We start from the raw sequence: 20,936 nt of genomic DNA, 5'->3' as shown, positions 1-20,936 counted from the left end.
ATCTATGCAATCTAAAATCTGTATCGGACTTCCATCTTCTTCACATTATTGCTTGCAGTTCAGTGGTGTCATAAATTAACATGACGTACTAATATTTTTCATCGACCACCTTATACAGATTATCTGACAGATCTTCTGCTTCTTTGTTAGGCCGATGAACACACTGACTCTCACAGGACAGTTCAGCTTTGGTGAAGTTCACTCCTGGGTTGTCTTCTGCATGCCTGAAGTTCCAGAGAAGACTCCGGTGGGGGAGAGCGTCACCTTCTACTTTCAGAACACCTTCCTGGACACGCAGCTGGAATGCACATACAGGTAATACCGAGGGTCACAGTGTGAAGCTGAGTCCTAGTTACGCACTGAAGAGAGAGCATTGAACGATACTAGCATTTCCTGTTTGTACCCCAGATCAGTCCAGACGAGTGGGTTTTGCATCCCTACCAGCGGATGGAGGCAGAGAACTGAAAGCTTTGAGGCGCTGCCAGATAACCGAGAGCGCCAGCTGCAGTCCCTCAGTATTTCTCTGTCTCCAGCAGATGGTAGAGGTTCAACCCTGCAAGTCTAGTTTAAAAAAAAGGAAGAATAGCGTTATCTTCAGTAAAGAAGAATAGAAGAGCTCCCTGAGGTGCTAGTTTCCTTCATGGGCCGTCGAGCCGGGCAAGCGAGGGTTGGTAATCCTTGTTCTGCTTTGGTCTGCAACATCCAGGGTTAGGAAAGCCAGGGGTTCTGGTTTCCTCCTTTCTCTGAGCTCTTCTTCCCCGAGGATTCAGTCAGCAGCCTGTAGCAGGGAAGTATTTCATTTTCCTTTCTTTGGTTGCTGGGCGGACTGTGTCTTTAATTAAAAAAAAAAAAAAGGGGGGTCTTTAACAGAGCTTGCAGCCAGTCGTTAGAGTCGCAGGCCGCTGTTCTGGGAAAAGAAGAAATTGTGTGCGGGACTGACTATTTTCGGGAGTTTGAGGAAATTCGCGCTGCAGCCATTTGGAGCTTTGGCATGGCAGGAGGGCAAACTGTGCCACGTGTCCCCCCCCAGAATGGCACTGACTTTGGAGCGTGCAAAAACGTGCAGGGCCTGAGGCGGCACCCCTTCGCAGCTTTATTCGGCCACGTGTAGTGCTGATTGTGCCGCGGTGGGGAGGGGGAGGGACTCCCATCGGGGCTGATGCCAACAGGAGGGCTACCCAATCCTAGGGCCCTGTCAGGGAGGTCGCCAGGAGAGATTTTGCTGTGAAAATCAGGAGGGGGCTGCACAGGGCAGAAAACAAGCCTCGAGATTCCCCTCCCTCTTTTGTTTCCAGCGATGCAGGCTGAGGCCGAAGATCAGAGGGAGGAAAGTCTGCAAATTCCTGATGTTGGGAAGGGCAAGAGAAGTGTTCTCCACATAATTTATTTTACTCATGCACAAAGTTTATTTAGCAAGGAGAGGTCCCTGAGTCAAAAAGTGCAGCCGAATCCAAAGAAAGCAAAAAGGTCCCCAGCCAGGGGTTCGGGGGACCTTCTCCGCCGGTTCAGTCTTAATCATCCTGACGGGGATCTGGAATCCAATGATTTTGTGGACCGGCTGGATGATTCAGATGAGGATCTGGCAGACATGGATCCTGTTACCAATCAGGGGGATGATTCCAGCCAGCCATGGGCCGAGGAAGAACTGAGACGAAGCTGGAGATTTTTCAGAGCCCGAGGAGATCCCTGTTGCGGAGGGGGACGACCCTCGAGTGGTCCATCTGTTTCGCAGGGAGGAGTTGAAGCTGATTATTCCCCATGACTGAAGGAGCTGGTGGTGAAGGTACTGCAGGAGGAGTCGGATAATGAAGGAGTAGATCCCTTGCTGGACGATCTTTGGGGTCCCACTAAGGTAGGCCCGTTACCTAAGAAGTTTAAGAAACGAGTGGCCTGGGAATGGAATGCTCCAAAAGCTGGGCTATAGATGGCAAGGGCAGTGGCAAAGTTATATCCTTGTTGTGTGCATGGGTTCGAAGATCCCTCATGTTTTGCCAATTTTGTATACTTATCCTGGAGCTTCCTGTGTCAAACAATTTAACCCTTTGCAGTATATATGTTTTTCTATGAACTCTGAACACGACACAGTCCTTTAATTGAGGATATTTTGCAACTCTTGATGTTGCACAAGGTTGATGCTTCGGTGTCAGTAGTCACCAAGAAGACCGCCATCCTGGTTACGGGATTGACTGCGCGTAAGGATGTTTGGGATTGGAAACAGGAAATCCAGTTGAAAAGGATGTTTGGGATCTTAGCCTTAAGCCTTCGAGCAGTCATCTGTGGTAGCCTGATGCAAAGGGCTTATTTGTGATGGGTTCAGAAAACGCAGGAGAAGACGGGGAACTCTGATGACGATACTCGGAGGGCAGCCCATTTAGAAGCTGGGATTGTGAATGTGGCCGATGCTTTATATGATTTGATACGGACCTCGGCCGGGAGCATGGTATTTGCAGTGTCTGCTCATCGCCTTTTGTGGTTATGCAATTGGTCAGCAGATATGTGGTCTAAGTTGCAGCTCTGTAATCTCCCCTTTAAAGGGAAACATACTTGGAGACGATCTGGAGCAATTAATGAAGCAGTTGGGAGAGTCGATGCATTTCATCAGCCCTTGCCGCTACAAGGGGTCTCCAGATCTAGTCTCTTGTGGTGGCTGTCGCAACTCAGTTTAGAGAAAGGAGTGGATCTGGAGGTCACGGACTGGCTAGTGGTGTCCATGGATGCCAGCCTCAGAGATTTGGGGGGGGAGGGGGGTGGGTGGTCTCTCAAGGTCGGATGGCCCATGGGTGGTAGTCGCCAGTAGAGATGTCCTGGTCTATCAACCGTCTGGAAACAAAAGCAGTTCACGAGGCGCTGAAGATCTTTCTTCCACAGGTTGAGGATTGAATGATGAAAATGTTTTTCAGAAAATGCGACAATGGTGGCGTATTTCAATTGACAGGGCGGGATGAAGAGTCGAGGAGTGGCCCTGGAATTATTTGTCTGGGTGGAGCAGTACCCACGTGGGATTGCGGCATCTCATATTGCAGGACTGGACAATGTACAAGTGGATTTTCTCCCAGGACAAGCAGGATGGAACCCCTATTCCCTTATGACTTCTGGCAGCCTATGCCCCTTGGACTTTCCAAGCTGCTTCACAAGCTCTTCTAAATTTTCTCAAAACAGAAACTTTCCCTTGAACGGAAAAGCTCCCAACCGAGACTTAGACCAAACATCCGCCGACCAGTTCCTCAACAAGAGGAGCCTTCTGGCCAACTCTGCAGACATCATAATCCTGGAAGTAGTTCTGATAAGGTCATATAAGGGGTCCACAACACAGGCCGCTGCTACCTCCAGGCAGTTCGCCTGCTTTACCTCGGACAGAGAGAGCGTCCTAGTAGCCTGTAACTGCTACACCCAATGTAAACTGACCCGCTGAATGAAAGTACTGCACCCCGCAGCACGAATGCCAAGGGCAGACAACTCAAATATCTTCTTGAGATGAATCTCCAACTTCCTGTCCTGCATATCTTTCAGCACCTCTGAACTGGCCATCGGAATGGTGGTCATCTTAGTGGCCGCAGACATCGATGTGTCCACCTTAGGAAGTGCCAACAACTGAAGTGTGTCCTCAGGCAATGGATACAACTTAGTCATTGCCTGGCCTACCTTTTAGGCCCATCTCCGGAGTGTCCCACTCTCTGATCACGAGCTTTTTAACAGACTTGTGAAAAAAGAAGGCCTTCAGGCCATCCAGGACTGGATCCACTCCCTCTTGATCAGACTCCTCCTGAGGAACCTTAATCCCCCAGTTCCTCAAGAACATGAGGGATCAATGGCCACAACTCTTCCTTCCAGAAAAGACACACCACCTTTGGGTTGCCCCTTCTGCCATGGCACCTGGTCCAAACTTCCATCAGGATCCTGACCATCCGGACTGTTATCAGGTACCGCCGGATCCTTGTCAGGCACAGCTGGGTCTGGAAAAGCAGGCCCCTGCGGAGTTGTGAATTGTCAGAGTCAGCATCTGGATCGCCTGGAGGTATCCTCATCCCGAGGACCCTGGGCACCTTTCGCAGCACTGGACCAATGGACTCCCCAGCTCTTTTGCTGGTCGCGGGCCACCAGGCTTCTCCAAGAACCTGCCAGCCGCCTGGCGTGCCAAATATGCCTCGTGCATAAGCAGAATGAAGTCTGATGAAAATGGAGCAGGAGCCTCCAATCCCTGACCGAAAAAGCCCCTCTCGCTGTCAGAATTGGCTTCTCTCCGGGGAAGAGAGTCCTGCTCCACAGAGACAATGGAGGGGGAAGGTAGTCACCCCCCACCTCCCGAAATAGCCCAGGCAAGCCATCAGCACCCAACATCATGACTGCCTTTCCTGCGCCAGAGAGGCAGCGGGAACATAGTTTGGTGCAGGACAACCATGTGCGAGCATCGCCGCATGCCATCACAGAAAGGAACGCCGCGCCACCTGCCACCAGGCCTGGGCGCATGACAGAAGCAGTCCTGCCGGGCCACACGGTGAACTGCAGCACCGTCCGCCGCCCGAGAACTCACCTAGCAGCCATACAAGCCCAAACGCAGCCTTCCCAGCTGCTAGCACCCTTGCCACTCTGAAACCTCTTCCCCTCATTTCAATTAAGCTTCTTTTTTTAAAACTTTAATGAAGCAGAGAAAAGAAGAAGGAAAGCAAAGGGTACTTCCCTAACCGAAGAGCTGCCGGATTCCACCTGTTCTCCTGGGCTGGGGAAGTGGCCCCCCCAGCTATTCCCCCCCCCCCCTCCGGGTGGCGAAAAGCCAAGACAGACAAGGGTCCCCCGACCCCCCCCCCCCCCCCCCCCCGGCTTGTTGCAATCAACACCAGGAAGTATAGCCCCACCAGGGCCGAACAACCTCCCCGTAGGGACACCAACAAATATCCTCATTCTCTCTTCCTCCCTCCTTTTTTTTTTCTAGACTGCAGGGATTGCACCTCTACCATCTGCTGGAGACAGAGAAATACTGAGCGACTGCAGGTGGCACTCTGGGTTATATGCCAGGGCCAGTGAAACTTTCTCTGTCTCCTTCTGCTGGAAGGGAGGCATAACCCCAGGCGTCTGGACTGATCTGGAAGCAATTTTCCTAGAATCACGAGTGGTGGCATGCCTTTTAGCCAAATGTTTTAAAATGTCAGGTGTACTCAGTAAATATTTTCAGCAAATCCTTTGAAAATGTCAGCCTACCTTCTGGCGTTATCACACCATTAAATGCTCGCTGCATGTGTCGTGGGCTGTTTCAGAGACCGAGGACACAGCAAGGAAGAATATTTGGGTAGCTTGAAAGCAGGACCTCTTTCACAGACAGATGTGTAGATACTTCTGGCTGGCTGTTTCTTTGCTTTCTGCAAGGCATGAATGTAATGTTCTATCACTCAGATATTTACAGGTTTTGGACTTCGTATGCAAAGGTTCAGATTCATCCCAGCTTTTCCGGGTAAAACTCCCAACCAGTACATCTAACAAAAGTCTGTTCAAGCACAAGACCTTTTCCATTCTATTCCCCGAGAAGAGTGTTCATGGCTTTAACCATGAGTCAGTTTTATGGGTGATAAAAGAACGCTCTCATTGTACCGGCAGTGGGGCTGTAGCCTGTTTTTTTTCGGAAGGCCCCATGCTTAGATTGATCATGATCGATAATGTGCAGAATTGAGGCATCCTGAGCCTTTTCTCTGACTTGGCTTAGTTAACGAGAACCTCCTAAAGGACATAGTAGTGAAAGCCATCCTTTCAATGTGCCAGAAAGTGAGCTCTCTCTGAGGATGGATTGCTAGATCAGAGCAGAGTTTACAGGTCTGCTTCCCCTCTCATTCCAAGAAATATATGGGAATTGAATATAGCTAGAAATTATTTTTTTTTGTTCTAATTTGGGTCTGTTTATATTTCTTCCTTTTTTTTTTTCTGTAAACATTTTAGAAAGGGTGAAGGAGTTTTCAAATCTGACAACATTTCCACCATATCCATTCTGAAAGATGTACTCTCTAAAGAAGCCACGAAAAAGAAGATTAACCTCAACATCTCATATGGTAAGAGCCGCGTGTATATCTTTAGACGTGTGCTCTGGGCCTTTTTCCTGCCCTTCTAAATGTGTCTCTTGCTCATTTGGCTTTGCTCCCTAGATATAAATGAACACTCTGTCAACCACACATTAAAGATGATCCACCCCAAACTGGAGCACCAGCTGCTGTTGGCTAAGAAGGTTCAGCTGATTGATGCTTTAAAGGTGAGGACACTTTCTTTTGGAAATGCTGTAATCTTCCTTCTGAAAGTCCCTAATCATATGTCGAGCATATCGTTAATGCCTCTTCATTTCCCCAAAATGTGGCCTAAAACAAAATCAGGTGAAAAAAACACTGCATGCAAATGTCAACTTATTTTATAAACATTTAATGAGGAAGATGTCGGCACTGGAGAAATTCCACCAGAGTTAAGTGCTCTGCTATTGGGCAAGGCATTGCTCTGCCTAGTGTGTGCCAGAATAAACATTTCTTTAAATGCCTATAGTTAAGTATGACCTGTCTACCTATAGAGGTCCATATTCCGTCACTGTCTGGATAGCAAAGTTAGAAGTATAAACTTACCTGGCTAACTTTGGAGGTATATTCATTAGTGCAGCCACACTAAATATCGGGCAGCTGCAAAGTCCGGGGTTCCCTTTACATACCCAGATCAGTCCAGACTCCTGGGGTTTGCCTCGCTGGCAGCAGATGGAGACAGAGAAAGTTTTACTGGCACTGCTGCATAATCACGTGTGCCACCTGCAGTCCCTCAGTATCTCTCTGTCTCCAGCAGATGGTAGATGGTGCAAAACCTGCAGTTCTGCAGTCAGGAGACTGAACTTTTTTGTTTAACGATTACGAGCCTTACTCCCAAAGGGTGGTGGGTCCTGGAGGAACCATCCCTGTTGGTTGAGGTGGACGAGCTGGGGGTCTGTGATCCTTGCTTCCATGGGGTGTAAATCTGGTGGTCCAGATCCCTCCCCTTCATGAGGCGGCTGCAGGATCAGCATAGCTGGTTTGGTTTTTGGGCTGTTTTTTGGGGGGGTTTTGACAGTTCTGTGTTCCGTCCAGTGAATAAAAGTTTAAAAAAGAATTAGAGACAGGTAGGAGCCTGCACTCTGGTCTTCTGCCAACTTTCTGCCTCTGCTTTGGGCGGCTGTGGTTCTCAGCATCCCGAACTTCTTCGGGGCTGAGGTAAGCTTCCCGCCATCGGTCAGAGACGGTGCAGGGCTCAGTTTGCCACACGTGCAGCTCGGCACGATCGAGACTTAACTGCATTGGGTTGTCCACTGCTTGTTCCGCCGTTGGATTCTCCAGGTGCCACAAAAAGAAGGAGGCTGTCGCCCGTTTCTGGTCCTCCAGTGCAGAAGACTTTGCACCGGCTGGAGGACCTGTTTCCCCTCGGCGTGGGAATGGTGACCATTTTAAGGGCTCATGTGGCTTGGGCCGTGCCATCAGAGGGGGAAGGGGATTTCCCTCCAAGGCTTTTCCTGGATTGTTTTGGTTCCAGGAAGGAGCAGGAATGGGCAGAGGAAGATAGTAATCCTCTTTTCTGTTCCTGGTCCTTCTCGGCCCATGGCTGGCACCTCAAGACCTTTTTTTTTTTCGGATTTTGTGTTGCTTCTGCATGAAGTCTATTTGGCTCAGCAGAAGGTGGCGGCTTCCAGTCTGGGACCCGGACCTGGCCTTCCAAGGATTTGGGTCCCAAACTTGGGCTGTCCCAAAGGAAGCAACCTGCAGTGTTCCAGCGCTTGTTGGGTCCGTTTCTGTCTCAGAGGGTCCCGGCTGATAGTTCGGATGACTCCGAGGACACTCCGGAGGTGCCCCTAATGCACGACCTGTCAATGGATCTGGATGCGGTTGGTGCAGATCCGAGGGACGGTCTGGAGGAGGATGGTTTGGCTGTTTTGTAAGAAGGAGCTTGGGCCGTTGGTTCAAGTTTTAGAGGAGTTCGAGGTCAAGGTCCTGCAGGAAGACTCTGATCTGGAAGGAGTTGATCCAGTTCTGCATGGGCTGCGGGGCCCGGCGAAGACCTTTCCTTAACATAGATCTGTGAAGAAGTTGGTGGATTGGGAGTGGAAGTCTCCTGAAGCCGGTTTATGGGTACGGAGGGCTATGGTGACGCTTTACCCTTTGCCAGAGCAGAATTGGACCTGCTTTTCCTCCCTAAGGTTGATGTGGCGGTTTCGGCCGTTACCAAGAAAACAATCATTCCAGTTGCAGGGTTCGCAGCATTGAAGGATGTTCAGGACCGGAAGCTGGAGGTGCAGCTCAAGAGAAGTTTTGAGATGTCGGCTTTGAGTTTACGTGCGGCCATTTGTTCCAGTTTTATGCAGAGAGCATGTCTGCATTGGGTGCAGCATCTTGAGGATGCGAAGGCAAAGCCTGGAGAGGAAGCATTTACGACTGAGAATTTAGAGGTGGCTGTGGCTTATGTGGCTGTTCTGTATGACCTGGTGAGGACCTCCTCTCTAGGGTTATGGTGTCAGCTTTGTCGACCAGGAGGTTATTGTGGTTGATAAGCAGCTATGTCATCTAAGTCTTAGCTGGGGTCTCTGCTTTTCAGAGATCAACACTTGTTTGGAGAGGACCTGGAGGAATTGATTTAGAATTTGAGCGAAAATAAGGTTCACAAGTTGCCTGAGGATAAACCTAAGGGCAAGTGATTTTTCAGACTTGTTCCCGTTTTCAGGATACTAGGTCTCGCCCGGCAAAAGGAGTGACAGGTCCGCAGAGGCAATTTTCATTCCGTGGCCAGTCTTGGGGTCAGTCCTTTCAGGGAGGCCAGAGACCCTTCCGGGACACCGCAAGTGGTAGTGCATCCAGGACTAAGTCTTCGTAGTGAGGCGAGGCTGGTCCACTCCATCGTCATAGAGGTCACTTGGTGTGATTTTACGGGAAGTAGACCAAAATTACCAAGGATCAGTGGGTCCTCAGTGTAGTAAGAGATTGGAATTTGCTCGGCCTGTCCAGGATTTGTTTCTGGTTTCCCCTTGCAGTCCCATAGACAAGCAACTGGTGGTTCAGGAGAAGCTAGGAGCAGTAATTTTGATTCCGCAGGAAGAACAAGGCTTAGGAAGGTATTCCATTTACTTTGTCATTCCAAAGAAGGAAGGGGGCTTTTTGTCCAATCCTAGATTTAAAAAGGGTAAATGCGGCACTCAAGGTGCCGCATTTCCAGATGGAAACCCTGAGGTTGGTGATAGCAGCAGTCAGCAAGGGCGATTTCCTGGCTTCTTTGCATTTGATGGAGGCATATCTTCACATATCCATTCGCCCAGATCATCAGAGGTTTCTGCAATTCGTGTTTCTGGGACAGCATTTTCAGTTTCAGGCTCTTCTCTTTGGGTTAGCCACAGCACCATGCACTTTCACCAAGGTGATGGTGATGGTAGCAGCGGCATTGCACCGGGAACTGGTTCTGGTGCACCCCTATGTAGACTACTGGCTTATCAGGGCAAAGTCGGAGGACCTTTAATGTCAGTTCAGAAAGTGATCCACACTCTTGAGTTGCTCAGCTGGGTAGTAAACTTGGCAAAGAGTCACTTGGTTCCCTCGCACGCCTGGGGTATCTGGGAGCCCGGTTCGACACTCTCAGGGACAAGGTGTTTCTCATGGAGGAGCAGGTTCTGAAGCTGTATGGCCAAGTTCGTCGGTTGCTGGGGTTGTCTATGCCCAAAGTCTGGGATTATTTGCAGGTTCTGGGTTCAATGGCTTCGACCCTGGAATTGATGCCATGGGCATTCGCTCATATGAGGCCTTTGCAGAGAGCTCTTTTGTCTCATTGGAACCTGCTTTCTGAGGAGTTTCACTTTCGTTTGCCTCTTGAGGGTGTTGGCAAGGACAGTCTGTCGTGGTGGCTTCTGAGTTCTGATCTCACTTGGGGTGTGGAGATGGAGGTACCGGATTAGGTGATTCTTACTTTATTATGCTATTTAGCTGCGCTCCCAAGATTTGTTAATCGTCCTGTGATATTTATATTCTAGTCTTTAACATTAGAATACTCTAACTGCCATTACTATTGTCTTTCTTCGCTATATATGATAACTGATGATATCCTTTTACTATTTCATTACTGTACTTTCCTTGTTAAATGATTGTAAAATATTGTGAAGGTTCCCACTGATACGACAGTATAGAAAAACAAATAAACCATAAACTACTGATGCTGGTATGTCTGGATGGGGTGCAGTATGTCAGCAACAGTCCACTGAAGGCTTCCTGGTCTATCAATCAGTTAGAGACCAGGGAGGTGCATTTAGTGTTACTGTCCATTCTGCCATTAATCAAAGGTTGGTCGGTGAGGGTTCTATCGGACAATGTGATGATGGTATCCTACATCAATCGGCAGGAGGAACCAAGAGTCAGGCAGTGGCTCAGGAGGCTCAAGAATTGATTCTCTGGGCAGAGTGTCATCTAGAACGGATAGTGGCGTGTCACAAGAAAATGTCCAAGCGGATTTTATAAGTCTTAGGTTATTAGATCTGGGAGAGTGGGAACTCTCAGAGACAGCGATACAGCTCATCCATGAAAGGTGGAGCTGCTCCCATGTGGATCTGCTGGCGACTTGTCTCAATGCAAAGGCAACTCGTTTTTTTCAGTCGAGAAGAGATCACAGGGCCGAGAGAGTCTACGCTCTGATGCTGCCTTTGGCCTTGGGAAGTTCTGCTTTACATGTTGACCTCTAGTGGGCAAGGTGTTGCGTTGGATAGAGAGACATCCAGGTGACGTGGTGTTGGTAGCTCCAGAGTGACCATGTCATCTGTGGTTTGCGGATCTGATCAACATAGCTGTGGACAGTTCGTTACGCCTCACCCATCTGCTGGGTCTTCTTCGGCAGGGGCCAATATTTTCAGACCAGGCTGCTCAATTTTGTCTAGCAACTTTGACTTTTGAGAGGCAGCTATTGAGGCACAAGGGGTACCCAGAAGTGGTTATTGCTGTGCTCCTTCAGGCCAGATGGATGTCTACTTCTCTATCCTCTTTAAGGGTCTGGAAGGTTTTTGAATCCTGGTGCATCACGAGTGGCATGCGAGCATTATGATCTTCAGTTTCTCAGATCTTGACTTTTCTTCAGGAGGGTTTGGTTAAGGGTTTAGCTTCAACTCTCTTAGGGTCCAGGTAGCTGTTCTAGCTTGCCTAAGAGGTAAAGTATACGGTTGCTGTCTGTCCTCTCATCCTGATGTTTGGTTTCTTTGTGGGGGGCTAAGAATTTGCACCCGCTGGTTTGGAGAGTTTGTCCATCTTGGAATCTTAATCTCATTCTCAAAGGTTTGTGTGAGGCACCTTCTGAACCTCTTTGGAGAGTGACATTTAAAGATTTGACTCTTAAGGTCATTTTTCTGGTGGCCACCTAGGAGAATCTGAGTTGTAGGCTTTGTCTTGATGTGATCCATTTCTGCATATTTCAGACATGGATGTCCTTGTGGACAGTGCCCTCTTTTTTACCAAAGGTGGCATCTCTGTGTTTCAGTTGGTGGAACTTCCAGCTTTTCCGGAGATGGACTCTTCCGCTCCTCATGTGAGGGAGCTTAAGCTGTTGGACATACGCAGAACTCTGAGGTAACTCAAGATAAGAATGAATTCAGGAGGTCGGATCATCTCCTTGTTTTGTGGAGAGGTTCCAAGAAAGGTTTTTAGACTTCCAAGGCTACTATTGCGCAGTGGCTCAAGGAGGCCATTGGATCCACATACATAACGAAGGAACGTCCAGTTCCTGAGGGTTTGAGAGCTCATTCTACGTCATCTCAGGCGGCCTCGTGGGCAGAAACTCAGTTGGTTTCACCTCAGGAAATTTGCAGAGCAGCGACTTGGAAATCGCTGCGTACTTTTGCAAGACACTATCGTCCGGATGTCGGAGGTACAGGTTCCCCATCTTTTGGTAAAAGTGTTCTGTGAGCGGGACTCTCCAGGACCCACCCTAATTAGGGAGCTTTGGTACATCCTAGGAGTCTGGAGTGATCTGGGTATGTACAAGGAAAGGAAAATTGGTTCTTACCTGCTAATTTTCATTCCTGTACTACCACGGATCAGTCCAGAACCCGCCTGATCTGTGGAGGTGGAGAGTCATCCGCTAAGCTGAGATTTATTGTTGGGGTATACAGAGGTTCATGGTATGGAATACAGACCTGTTGAAAATTTTTGTACATTTGTTGAATTTGATGGTGGGTTTTTTTTAATGGTTTTTGTGCTTGGGTACAGATCAATACTGAGGAACTGCAGGTGGCACAAGTGATTAGGTAGCAGTGCCAGTAAAATTTCTCTGTCTCCATCTGCTGGCAGGGATGTAAAATCTAGGAGTCTGGACTGATCCCTGGTACTACAGGAATGAAAATTAGCAGGTAAGAACTGATTTTCCTATACTTTTTCCCCAAGAAACGAAATGCATGCTTTTGAAAATGCAAAACTTGGCATGTAGTTGCATTCCCCACCCTAATTCCATCTCTACTCAATGTGGCCTAAAGTGCATAAAGGGCAGGCAGTTTTGCAAAAGCCCCTGTCCCCAGATAAATAGCGCTTTCCACAAGAAATTGTGCTGCTCTCCTCTGCCGTCTGGAACCAAACGTTCACCATCCTGAGCATGGTTCTGAAGGGAGAGCTTGTAAATGCCATTCTAAATCATTTAGTTTTATTACCTTAAGAACCTGAGTCATTAGTGTTTTTTTCCCCATAGAGACAGAATGGAAGAAAATCCTTAGTGAATCAGGCACTAAATCTAACCAAAATTACTGCGTCTGAACTCTCTCTATGGATTGTTCTTAAGAACAGTTTGAGTACAGGAAGTCCAGATGGTGATAAGCACAGCCAAATAGACATTGTGAGGCTGGTAAAGGCATTGAGGGGGTCTTCTGACACCATGCAGAGTGAAGGGCTTACTCTCCATCAACGAGGGACGTCAGTTTGTCCATTCTGAAAAGGGTTCATGCAGGTTATATCTATTCTTCTGCCACATTTTTTAGGTACAAGGTAAATTGTGGTAAATGCCATTAAGAATTGTCAGATTCATCCTGAACTTCTAATGGTTGGTCCCCAGGAGTGCAGACTGAGATAAGAGTTTATCCTGGAGTCTTTTTTTTTTTTTTTTAGTTATTTTGTTTCTGTAATATGACTTCGGCAGCTCAGGAAAGTTGTGGCTGGCTGTCTGCATCCTACACAGATTGGCTACCGATGATATATCTGCTATGGGTTTCTCATTATAAATAAAGCTTTGGGGAGGGATCATGGCATTTCATAATAATCCTGTTTGACCCTGGGATTAGCAGGTTATGCCTGATATTGCTTTATCCCTTGCAAGGAGCTCCAGGTCCATGAAGGGAATATGGACTTCTTGATCCCAGAATATCGCTCTATATTAGAAGAGGCTGACCAGCTACTGGAAGAGTACAAGAAGCAACCAGCGCACCTGGAGAGACTTTACGGTCAGGCCTCTTCTGAACTTTTCATACTTGTGTATACTGTTGCTTTATTGTTGTCCTTTGTGCTAGGAATAGCTGGCAGACTGCAAACCATCTGTACTATAGAAATCCTACAGTAGTGGAGGATAAGGTGCCTGGTGAGCTCACTGCATAATCATTTTGTTTTCATCCATCTATAAAACCAAAAGAAATAGCAGCCCAGGCAACTGTAGTGTGAAGAAGTGTGTCAGCAGTGGTGTGTTGGTCTTATAAGTTGGAGCAGGACTATCAAGAAGAGATTGTCAGCACTATAATATAAAGCATAAGAACTTGCCATGCTGGGTCAGACCAAGGGTCCATCATGCCCAGCTTCTTGTTTCCAACAGAGGCCAAACCAGGCCACAAGAACCTGGCAAGTACCCAAACACTAAGAAGATCCCATGCCACTGATGCAATTAATAGCAGTGGCTATTCCCTAAGTAAACTTGATTAATAGCCATTAATGGACTTCTCCTTCAAGAACTTGCTACACTAACTGCACTAACCACATCCTCTGATAACAAATTCCAGAGCTTTATTGTGCGTTGAGTGAAAAAGAATTTTCTCCGTTTAGTCTTAAATGTGCTACTTGCTAACTTCATGGAATGCCCCCTAGTCCTTCTATTATTCGAAAGTGTAAATAACCGATTCACATCTACTCGTTCAAGACCTCTCATGATCTTAAAGACCTCTATCATATCCCCCCTCAGCCATCTCTTCTCCAAGCTTGAACAGCCCTAACCTCTTTAGTCTTTCCTCATAGGGGAGCTGTTCCATTCCCCTTATCATTTTGGTAGCCCTTCTCTGTACCTTCTCCATCGCAATTATCTCTTTTTTGAGATGCGGCGACCAGAATTGTACACAGTATTCAAGGTGCGGTCTCACCATGGAGCGATACAGAGGCATTATGACATTTTCCGTTTTATTCACCATTCCCTTTCTAATAATTCCTAACATTCTGTTTGCTTTTTTGACTGCTGCAGCACACTGAGCCGACGATTTCAATGTGTTATCCACTATGATGCCTAGATCTCTTTCCTGGGTGGTAGCTCCTAATATGGATCCTAACATCGTGTAACTACAGCAAGGGTTATTTTTCCCTATATGTGACAGCATCTTGTAGTTTATCACTAATGTAACACTATTGACGCACTTCTTCCTTTTGCAAGCATTCTCACTAGAGTAATCTGAGCTGCTATTTGTTTGGTTTTAAAGATGGGTGTTAAATGTGAGCCTGGATTGTCCGAGGACGTCCTGGCTCCTTTTGACTTCTGAAAAGAAATCTGCAAGGAGGTTACATGGTTTGGTGCTATTTGGAGTGAGGGCAAATCACTCGCCCTTTTCTCATGCTCCACACAAACATTGCTTTAGTGCCTTCCGCATTGCTGAGTCTGGGTTTGCTTTCTGCTCAGCATCTAGTTCTCAGGTTCACGTACAGCCTCCCGCGGTGTCACATGTTCGAAACGTGGTGGGGGCGGGGTTTGACCCCACAGTTCTGTCCTGCTGCTTTGTGTTTCCATCTGAATCTGAACCAAGGCTGGGATCTGGCAGGGTGAGCCCTCGCTGGCAACTTCCCCTCCTGTTTTATATTCTCTTCAACGTTCTTACGTCAGTCAGTACCGCGACTCTCCTTTCCTGGGGGCTTCTTCTGGAATCGTGGCTCTAAATCCAGCTGCAAGGTCTTGCCATCGCATTATTTATTTCTTCTTGATATTCTGTTCCTACAAACAGGAAGCCCCAGGTGGGTCACTATCAAAATTAGCAAATACACCACGGTGACTGAAATCCCTTCCTGCAGCATCCCCAGACCCATGGAAAGGAAAGTCTGAGCCAGGGATCGAATCCAGGCCCCTCCTCCTGGCAGTGCCACCTGGCTGGCCGAGTCGTAGCCCACTTTGAGTAAATCCCGTATTCAGAAAGGCGGGTACGGGGTGGCTGCCACCTAAGGCGAGGGCTGAGGTAGTGCCCCTTCAGAGGCACGGCAAAGGACAAGTCACTGAGGGGTCCAGAGGAGTGGTCTGGCCCTTTCGGTAGGGATGCCGAGGTCAGGGATCCCAGAGGATGGTAGATGGAGAGAATATTTCTAGGGAGCTGGCAGTCTCCCATGCTTGCCCAGCATCTGCCCCCTGGGGATGTGGAAAATGGTGATTGGTGGGAGCCTGGGTGTGGCAGGGCCAGAGCACGGGTACTAGCCGCCCTAGGCAAACGTTACAGCCTTGTGCCAGCCCTCCCCACACACAATTAAAATCAGGTATTTATTTTTTAATTTCTTATTAACCACGTCCCCAGCCTGAAAAAGGGAGATTTTACTTGAAAAAGGATATTCAATGTACAATCTTATGAGATTATAAAAAAATCACATCAACATGTACATTATATGCATTGGTGGAGTAAAGGCTTCACACACAAAACAGAGAAATGTAAATAGGAATGTGGGAATTAAGGTGGAGTCTGTTCAATCCTTAAACGCTCAATAAACAAAATTCCAAACTTCAAAATCCTGGCTGAGTAGATTTATTCTCCCAGGACAAGCAGGTTGGTAGTCCTCACAGATGGGTGACATCAGCAGATGGAGCCCTGTCACGGGACACTTTTGTCAAAGTTTCTAGAACTTTGACTGGCACACTGAGCATGCCCAGCATGGCACTAACACTATAGCCACCAGGGGTACTCCTTCAGTCTCTTGTTTTCCGTGCAGCAAGTTGCCTTGCAGTTAGGAGCTCTGTGAGAAACTCTCACAGCTTTTCCTCACGGAACTTTCGAAGTATATCTTCATAAAATTATCCTCACCGGGGTCCCCCCATCAACATCCGTTCCCTCCGGCACTCGATAAGTGTATTCCCCGTGTTTTGCGGTCGATTCCCAGTGGCATTCTTTCGGTGCCCAATGGTCATCAATCGCACGCTCGCCAATTTTTGTAATGGCGACTGGATTTAGAAAATGCCCCGAATGTCCAAGGATCATGTCCATAACGGACCCGCACAAAATTAGCATTTCGTGTTTAGGACCCTCGCACGACATTCATCGGTGCCTGAGTTGCGCGCAGATGACCCCTAAGGGACGTCATGCTCGATTGGAGAAAATGGAGCAGCTCTTTGGTTCAAAGCGCACTGCTCCATGGTCTCCAACTTGGGTGCTGCAGACCAAAAAGGGTCCATAGACCTCGGGGTCGCCTAGCTAGCAGTATCGCGGAGCAGGTGACCGTCCATCACAGATCCCCCTCAAGGACATCGGCGCCATCATCGGCACCAGGAAAAGACCGGGCCGAGCATAGAGGGAAACACTGGCACCAACATGAGTTTCCATCCAGTGCCAGCACTGACCCCACAGCGGCATCAGCTATCAAGCCACCTGCGAAGAAGACCTGAGGAGAGGAGCCCCATCCTCCTCTGGACCCGGGTCCCTGAGGCTTTCCCCACTGATATCTGTGCAGGGTACTGACCCTCCACAAATCCCTGTGGAGGAGTCAGTAACACCTAGCCTTCCTCCTACCCCAGGCACAGTGCCACCTATGCCAGTCTCTAAGGGGGAATTGGACGTAATAGTCCAAGAGGCAGTGCTAAAAGCCATTCGGGGCATCCATTCGCCACCGGTGCTGGCCCCATACCGACACCTGAATTAGCTCCCTCGATGACTCATCCTATGCCAACTGACATGCCGGCATCGAGGCCTCCACAGGTCCCAATCCCCATACCTGGTACCTCGGAGAAAGATAAGGCGGTTCCCGTCCAGATCCCTCCATGGGAGCCACCAATGCTGGAACCTACACTGGAACCATCAGGGATATCGAGGCCTTAAGTGTACCTCATTCGCTTCGAATGAGGTACACTTAAGGCCTCGATATCCCTGATGGTTCCAGTGAGGCACCATTGATGCCATCACTGATTCCATCTATGCCGGTACAGCTTCCATCTAAGCCATTCCGCCATCCATCAAGGCCTTCCCGACCTCTTGATTTTGACGTGCTTCCTCTCTCAGGAGGTCCACAAGGAGAGGGAGAAACCCCCTATAATCCTTGGGAAGATGAATTCTCCGATGACTCTTCACATACTTCAGAGGAATTGCTTTCAGAGCCCTCACCCCCGGAAGAGAGGCAACGTTCTCCTCCAGAAGACCTCTTTTTCCAGTTTTGTCAAGGAGATGTCTGAAACTATTTCTTTTCCATTAGTTACGGAAGCAGACGCTCGCCCCCAAGTGTTAGAGGTTCTGCAATTTGTGGATCCTCCAAAGGAAATAATGGCGATACCAGTACATGAAGTACTTCTTGATCTTCTGCACCGACTTTGGGACTACCCAGGTACTATACCACCAGTCAACAGGAAGACTGATGCGACGTACCTGGTGCAACAAGCCCCAGGCTTTCAGAAAAGTCAACTGCCCCACCACTCTGTAGTGGTAGAGTCGGCCCAGAAAAAAGCTAAACTGTTGCGTCCACATTCCTTTGCTCCCCCTGGTAAGGACCAGAAAGCATTGGATGCATTGGGACGCAGAGTCTTTCAGGGGTCAATGTTGAGAGCACAAATAGAGTCTTTCAGGGGTCAATGTTGAGAGCACGAATAGCGGCATATCAACTGTATATGACCCAATACAACCGAAATCTGTGGAAAAAGGTGCAAGAAATTGCCAAAATTTTACCACAGCAACAACAAGAGTCCCTAACTTCCATCCTACAGAAAGGACTAGAAGCAGGCAAGCACGAAGTCAGAGCTGCTTATGACTCATTTGAAACAGCATCTAGAGCAGGGGTGGGCAATTCCGGTCCTCGAGGGCTGCAAACCAGTCGGGTTTTCAGGATATCCTTAATGAATATGCATGAGAGAGACCTGCATACATACTGCCTCAGTTGTATGCAAATCTATTTCACTTGAGATGAATGTCGGTATATAAATAGAAATATAGAATATCAATTATAATAGCAAACCATACTAATAAAAGTAATATTTCAGAAGCAGCTGATAAATAGAATAGCATCTTATAATTAAACTCATATAAAAACCTTAAAAAATTTCCCAAAAACCAAAATAAATTTCAAAACAGCACACATCAAATAACACCCAATAATTAGAGCTAAGAAGAATAAAAAAAAAATTTCCCACTCCATAGCTGGGAAGTTTTCATTTCCAGTCACCCTGAGATTGTCATGGATTATTGCAGGCAGGGGTAGCTACACAAACTTTCTCCTCCTCCTCTTGTGCAAACACTGTCACGCTCTCCAAACACTCCTATGTTCTCTCTCTCTCTCTCACACACACGCTCTCACTCGTACTTATTCGTTCAGACACGCACGCACTCGGACGTATGCCCCGGGATATACGCTCGTGCACTTGCTCTTCTTCTCCCCTGGAATGCACAAGGGGCAGCTGCCTCCACGGCTGATGGAACATCTCCTCTCTCCTGCAGCGCCGACACTACTGCTCCTGCTGCTTCTAGCTGCAGCAATTCTACTGCTGCCTTTTGATCCACGCAGGCCCAGGATCCTGCTTGCATGGACCCTCTTCTGGGTCCATGCAAGCAGGAAAAACGAGGAGGAGCAATCCTCACAGTCCTGCACTGCTAAGCCGCATCCACAAAACTGTGACCCCCCCCTAAGCAGCTGCCTAGTCCTCCTTGTGCTTCTACCAGACCTGCATGCTCTCCCAGTCACACCCCACCATACTGTCTTGTTCCCTCTTTACAGCAATAACTTAGGAAGCCTTGATTGGTCAGTTGGTATTCTTTTTCACTCAATGCACAATGAAGCTCTGGAATTCATTGCCGGGGGATGTGGTTAAGGCAGTTGGTGTAGCTGTGTTTAAAAAAGGTTTGGATAAGTTCTTGGAGGAGAAGTCCATTAACGGCTATTAATCAATTTTACTTAGAGAATAGCCACTGCTATTAATTGCATCAGTAGCATGGGATCTTCTTAGTTTTTGGGTACTTGCCAGGTTCTTATGGCCTGGATTGGCCACTGTTGGAAACAGGATGCTGGGCTTGATGGACCCTTGGTCTGACCCGCATGGCAATTTCTTATGTTCTTAGTTCTGCTATCGTTTGCTAGGTTACAGTGATGGGAGGATGTTTGCCTAGCCACCTTGTACAAATCTCCAGTGATGAAGATCCCACCTCCAGCTTAGGCAATGCATTCCACTGCTTACCTACCCATAGAGTCAGAACGTACCCCTAACGTATGTTTGCTATATTTAATAGCAGACACCTGAAGCAGTCAGCATTTATATTTGTGAGTCGCTTTAACTGAGCACCAGGGGACAAGAAAGCATAAAATCTTATGATCAAGGGGGGCTGATGACGTCAGCGGCTCGAGTGGCAGCCTAGCCTGGAGCTCCTGGCTATGCCGGATAGCATCCAGATAATATCGTAGCCATCCCTCCACCTTTTGACGCGGCTCCAACACCAAGCTCACCCCCGAAGGCTGCTGATGGCGAATCGGGCCCCCAAACCCGACTTTTGCAAGTTTTCCTACCAGAAATCGGCCCGGGAAAATTCTCCTGAAAAAAACAAAATGGCCGCCGTGACGGGAGAAGCGATCTCTGAGGCCTCAGCTGCAGCACCGGCACTCCCCGATTCGGAAATCCCTACTCGGGGTGAGTTTAAGGCTTGGTTTGGGGAGCTCAGCCACGATCTCAATTCTTTTAAATCTGAGATCCGTGAAACGGTGGGTGAAATGAAGGAGGAACTGTGTGAAATGGGGAGGAGGCTTTTTGAGTATGAAACCCTCACTGAATCTCAGGCAGATAAAATGAGCTCGCTGCAGAATAGCCATAAGGAAATGGCTAGTGAAATTCAGCAACTCTCCTCCAAACTGGAAGATTTAGAAAACAGGAATAGGAGGGCTAATCTGCGCTTTCGGGGCATTCCTGAGACCTCTGACTTTGCTAACTGTGTGCAAGTTATTACAGAGCTTTGCACTGATTTATTACAGCAAGATGCAAACCAAAATGCTGCAGGCTCTGGAGGGTCTCTAGTGGTCAAGCTGGAACGGGCTCACAGGGTCCAGGGTCAGAGAGCTCCTAATCAACCCAAGGATGTGATCGCTTGCTTCCATGATTTCCCTGTGAAAGAGAAGATCCTGGCCCTGGCGCGCCAGAGGGGGAAGGTGCAGCTGCAGGGACATGATGTGCAAGTCTATGCTGATGTTTCCCCGACTACTATGAAGAAACGCCAGGCTATGAAACCTATTACTGCTGTTTTGATTAAAGAAAACATCCGGTACCGCTGGCTCTTCCCCTTTGGCCTCAGCTTTACTGTGCAAGGTACAACGCACAAGGCACAATCCGTGCATGAAGCGGCGGGCATCTTGAAGGACCTTGGCTATACTGTGACGGATTTGCCGCCATCTTCCTCGCCACGTGCCGACCGCAGGGAGGAACCTCGCTGGCAGCGGATGGGAAAGGGGGGAAAGAGACTGCGACGCACCCCGGATCCAGATATCGCGAACAGAGCCCCTACATGATCTGGCTGCTTTGGCTCTGAAGGCTTTGACACTGTTTCTTGTTAA

General features: G+C 48.3%; 1 protein-coding gene across 5 annotated transcripts in view; it reads left to right on the top strand.

The window, feature by feature from the left end:
- Window positions 1-20,936, top strand: part of BBS7 (Bardet-Biedl syndrome 7) — a 154,244-nt gene that overhangs the window by 127,733 nt on the left and 5,575 nt on the right. For all 5 annotated transcript variants that reach the window (XM_029587908.1, XM_029588771.1, XM_029587190.1 and 2 more), the window contains exons 16-19: window positions 151-315; window positions 5,926-6,035; window positions 6,129-6,232; window positions 13,303-13,426. In XM_029587908.1, coding sequence (XP_029443768.1) covers window positions 151-315; window positions 5,926-6,035; window positions 6,129-6,232; window positions 13,303-13,426 — 503 coding nt within the window. The remainder of the gene's footprint in view (window positions 1-150; window positions 316-5,925; window positions 6,036-6,128; window positions 6,233-13,302; window positions 13,427-20,936) is intronic.

Source organism: Rhinatrema bivittatum, chromosome 1 (genome assembly GCF_901001135.1).
Source record: "Rhinatrema bivittatum chromosome 1, aRhiBiv1.1, whole genome shotgun sequence".
Lineage (NCBI taxonomy): Eukaryota > Metazoa > Chordata > Amphibia > Gymnophiona > Rhinatrematidae > Rhinatrema > Rhinatrema bivittatum.
This window is presented reverse-complemented; position numbering and strand designations above follow the sequence as displayed.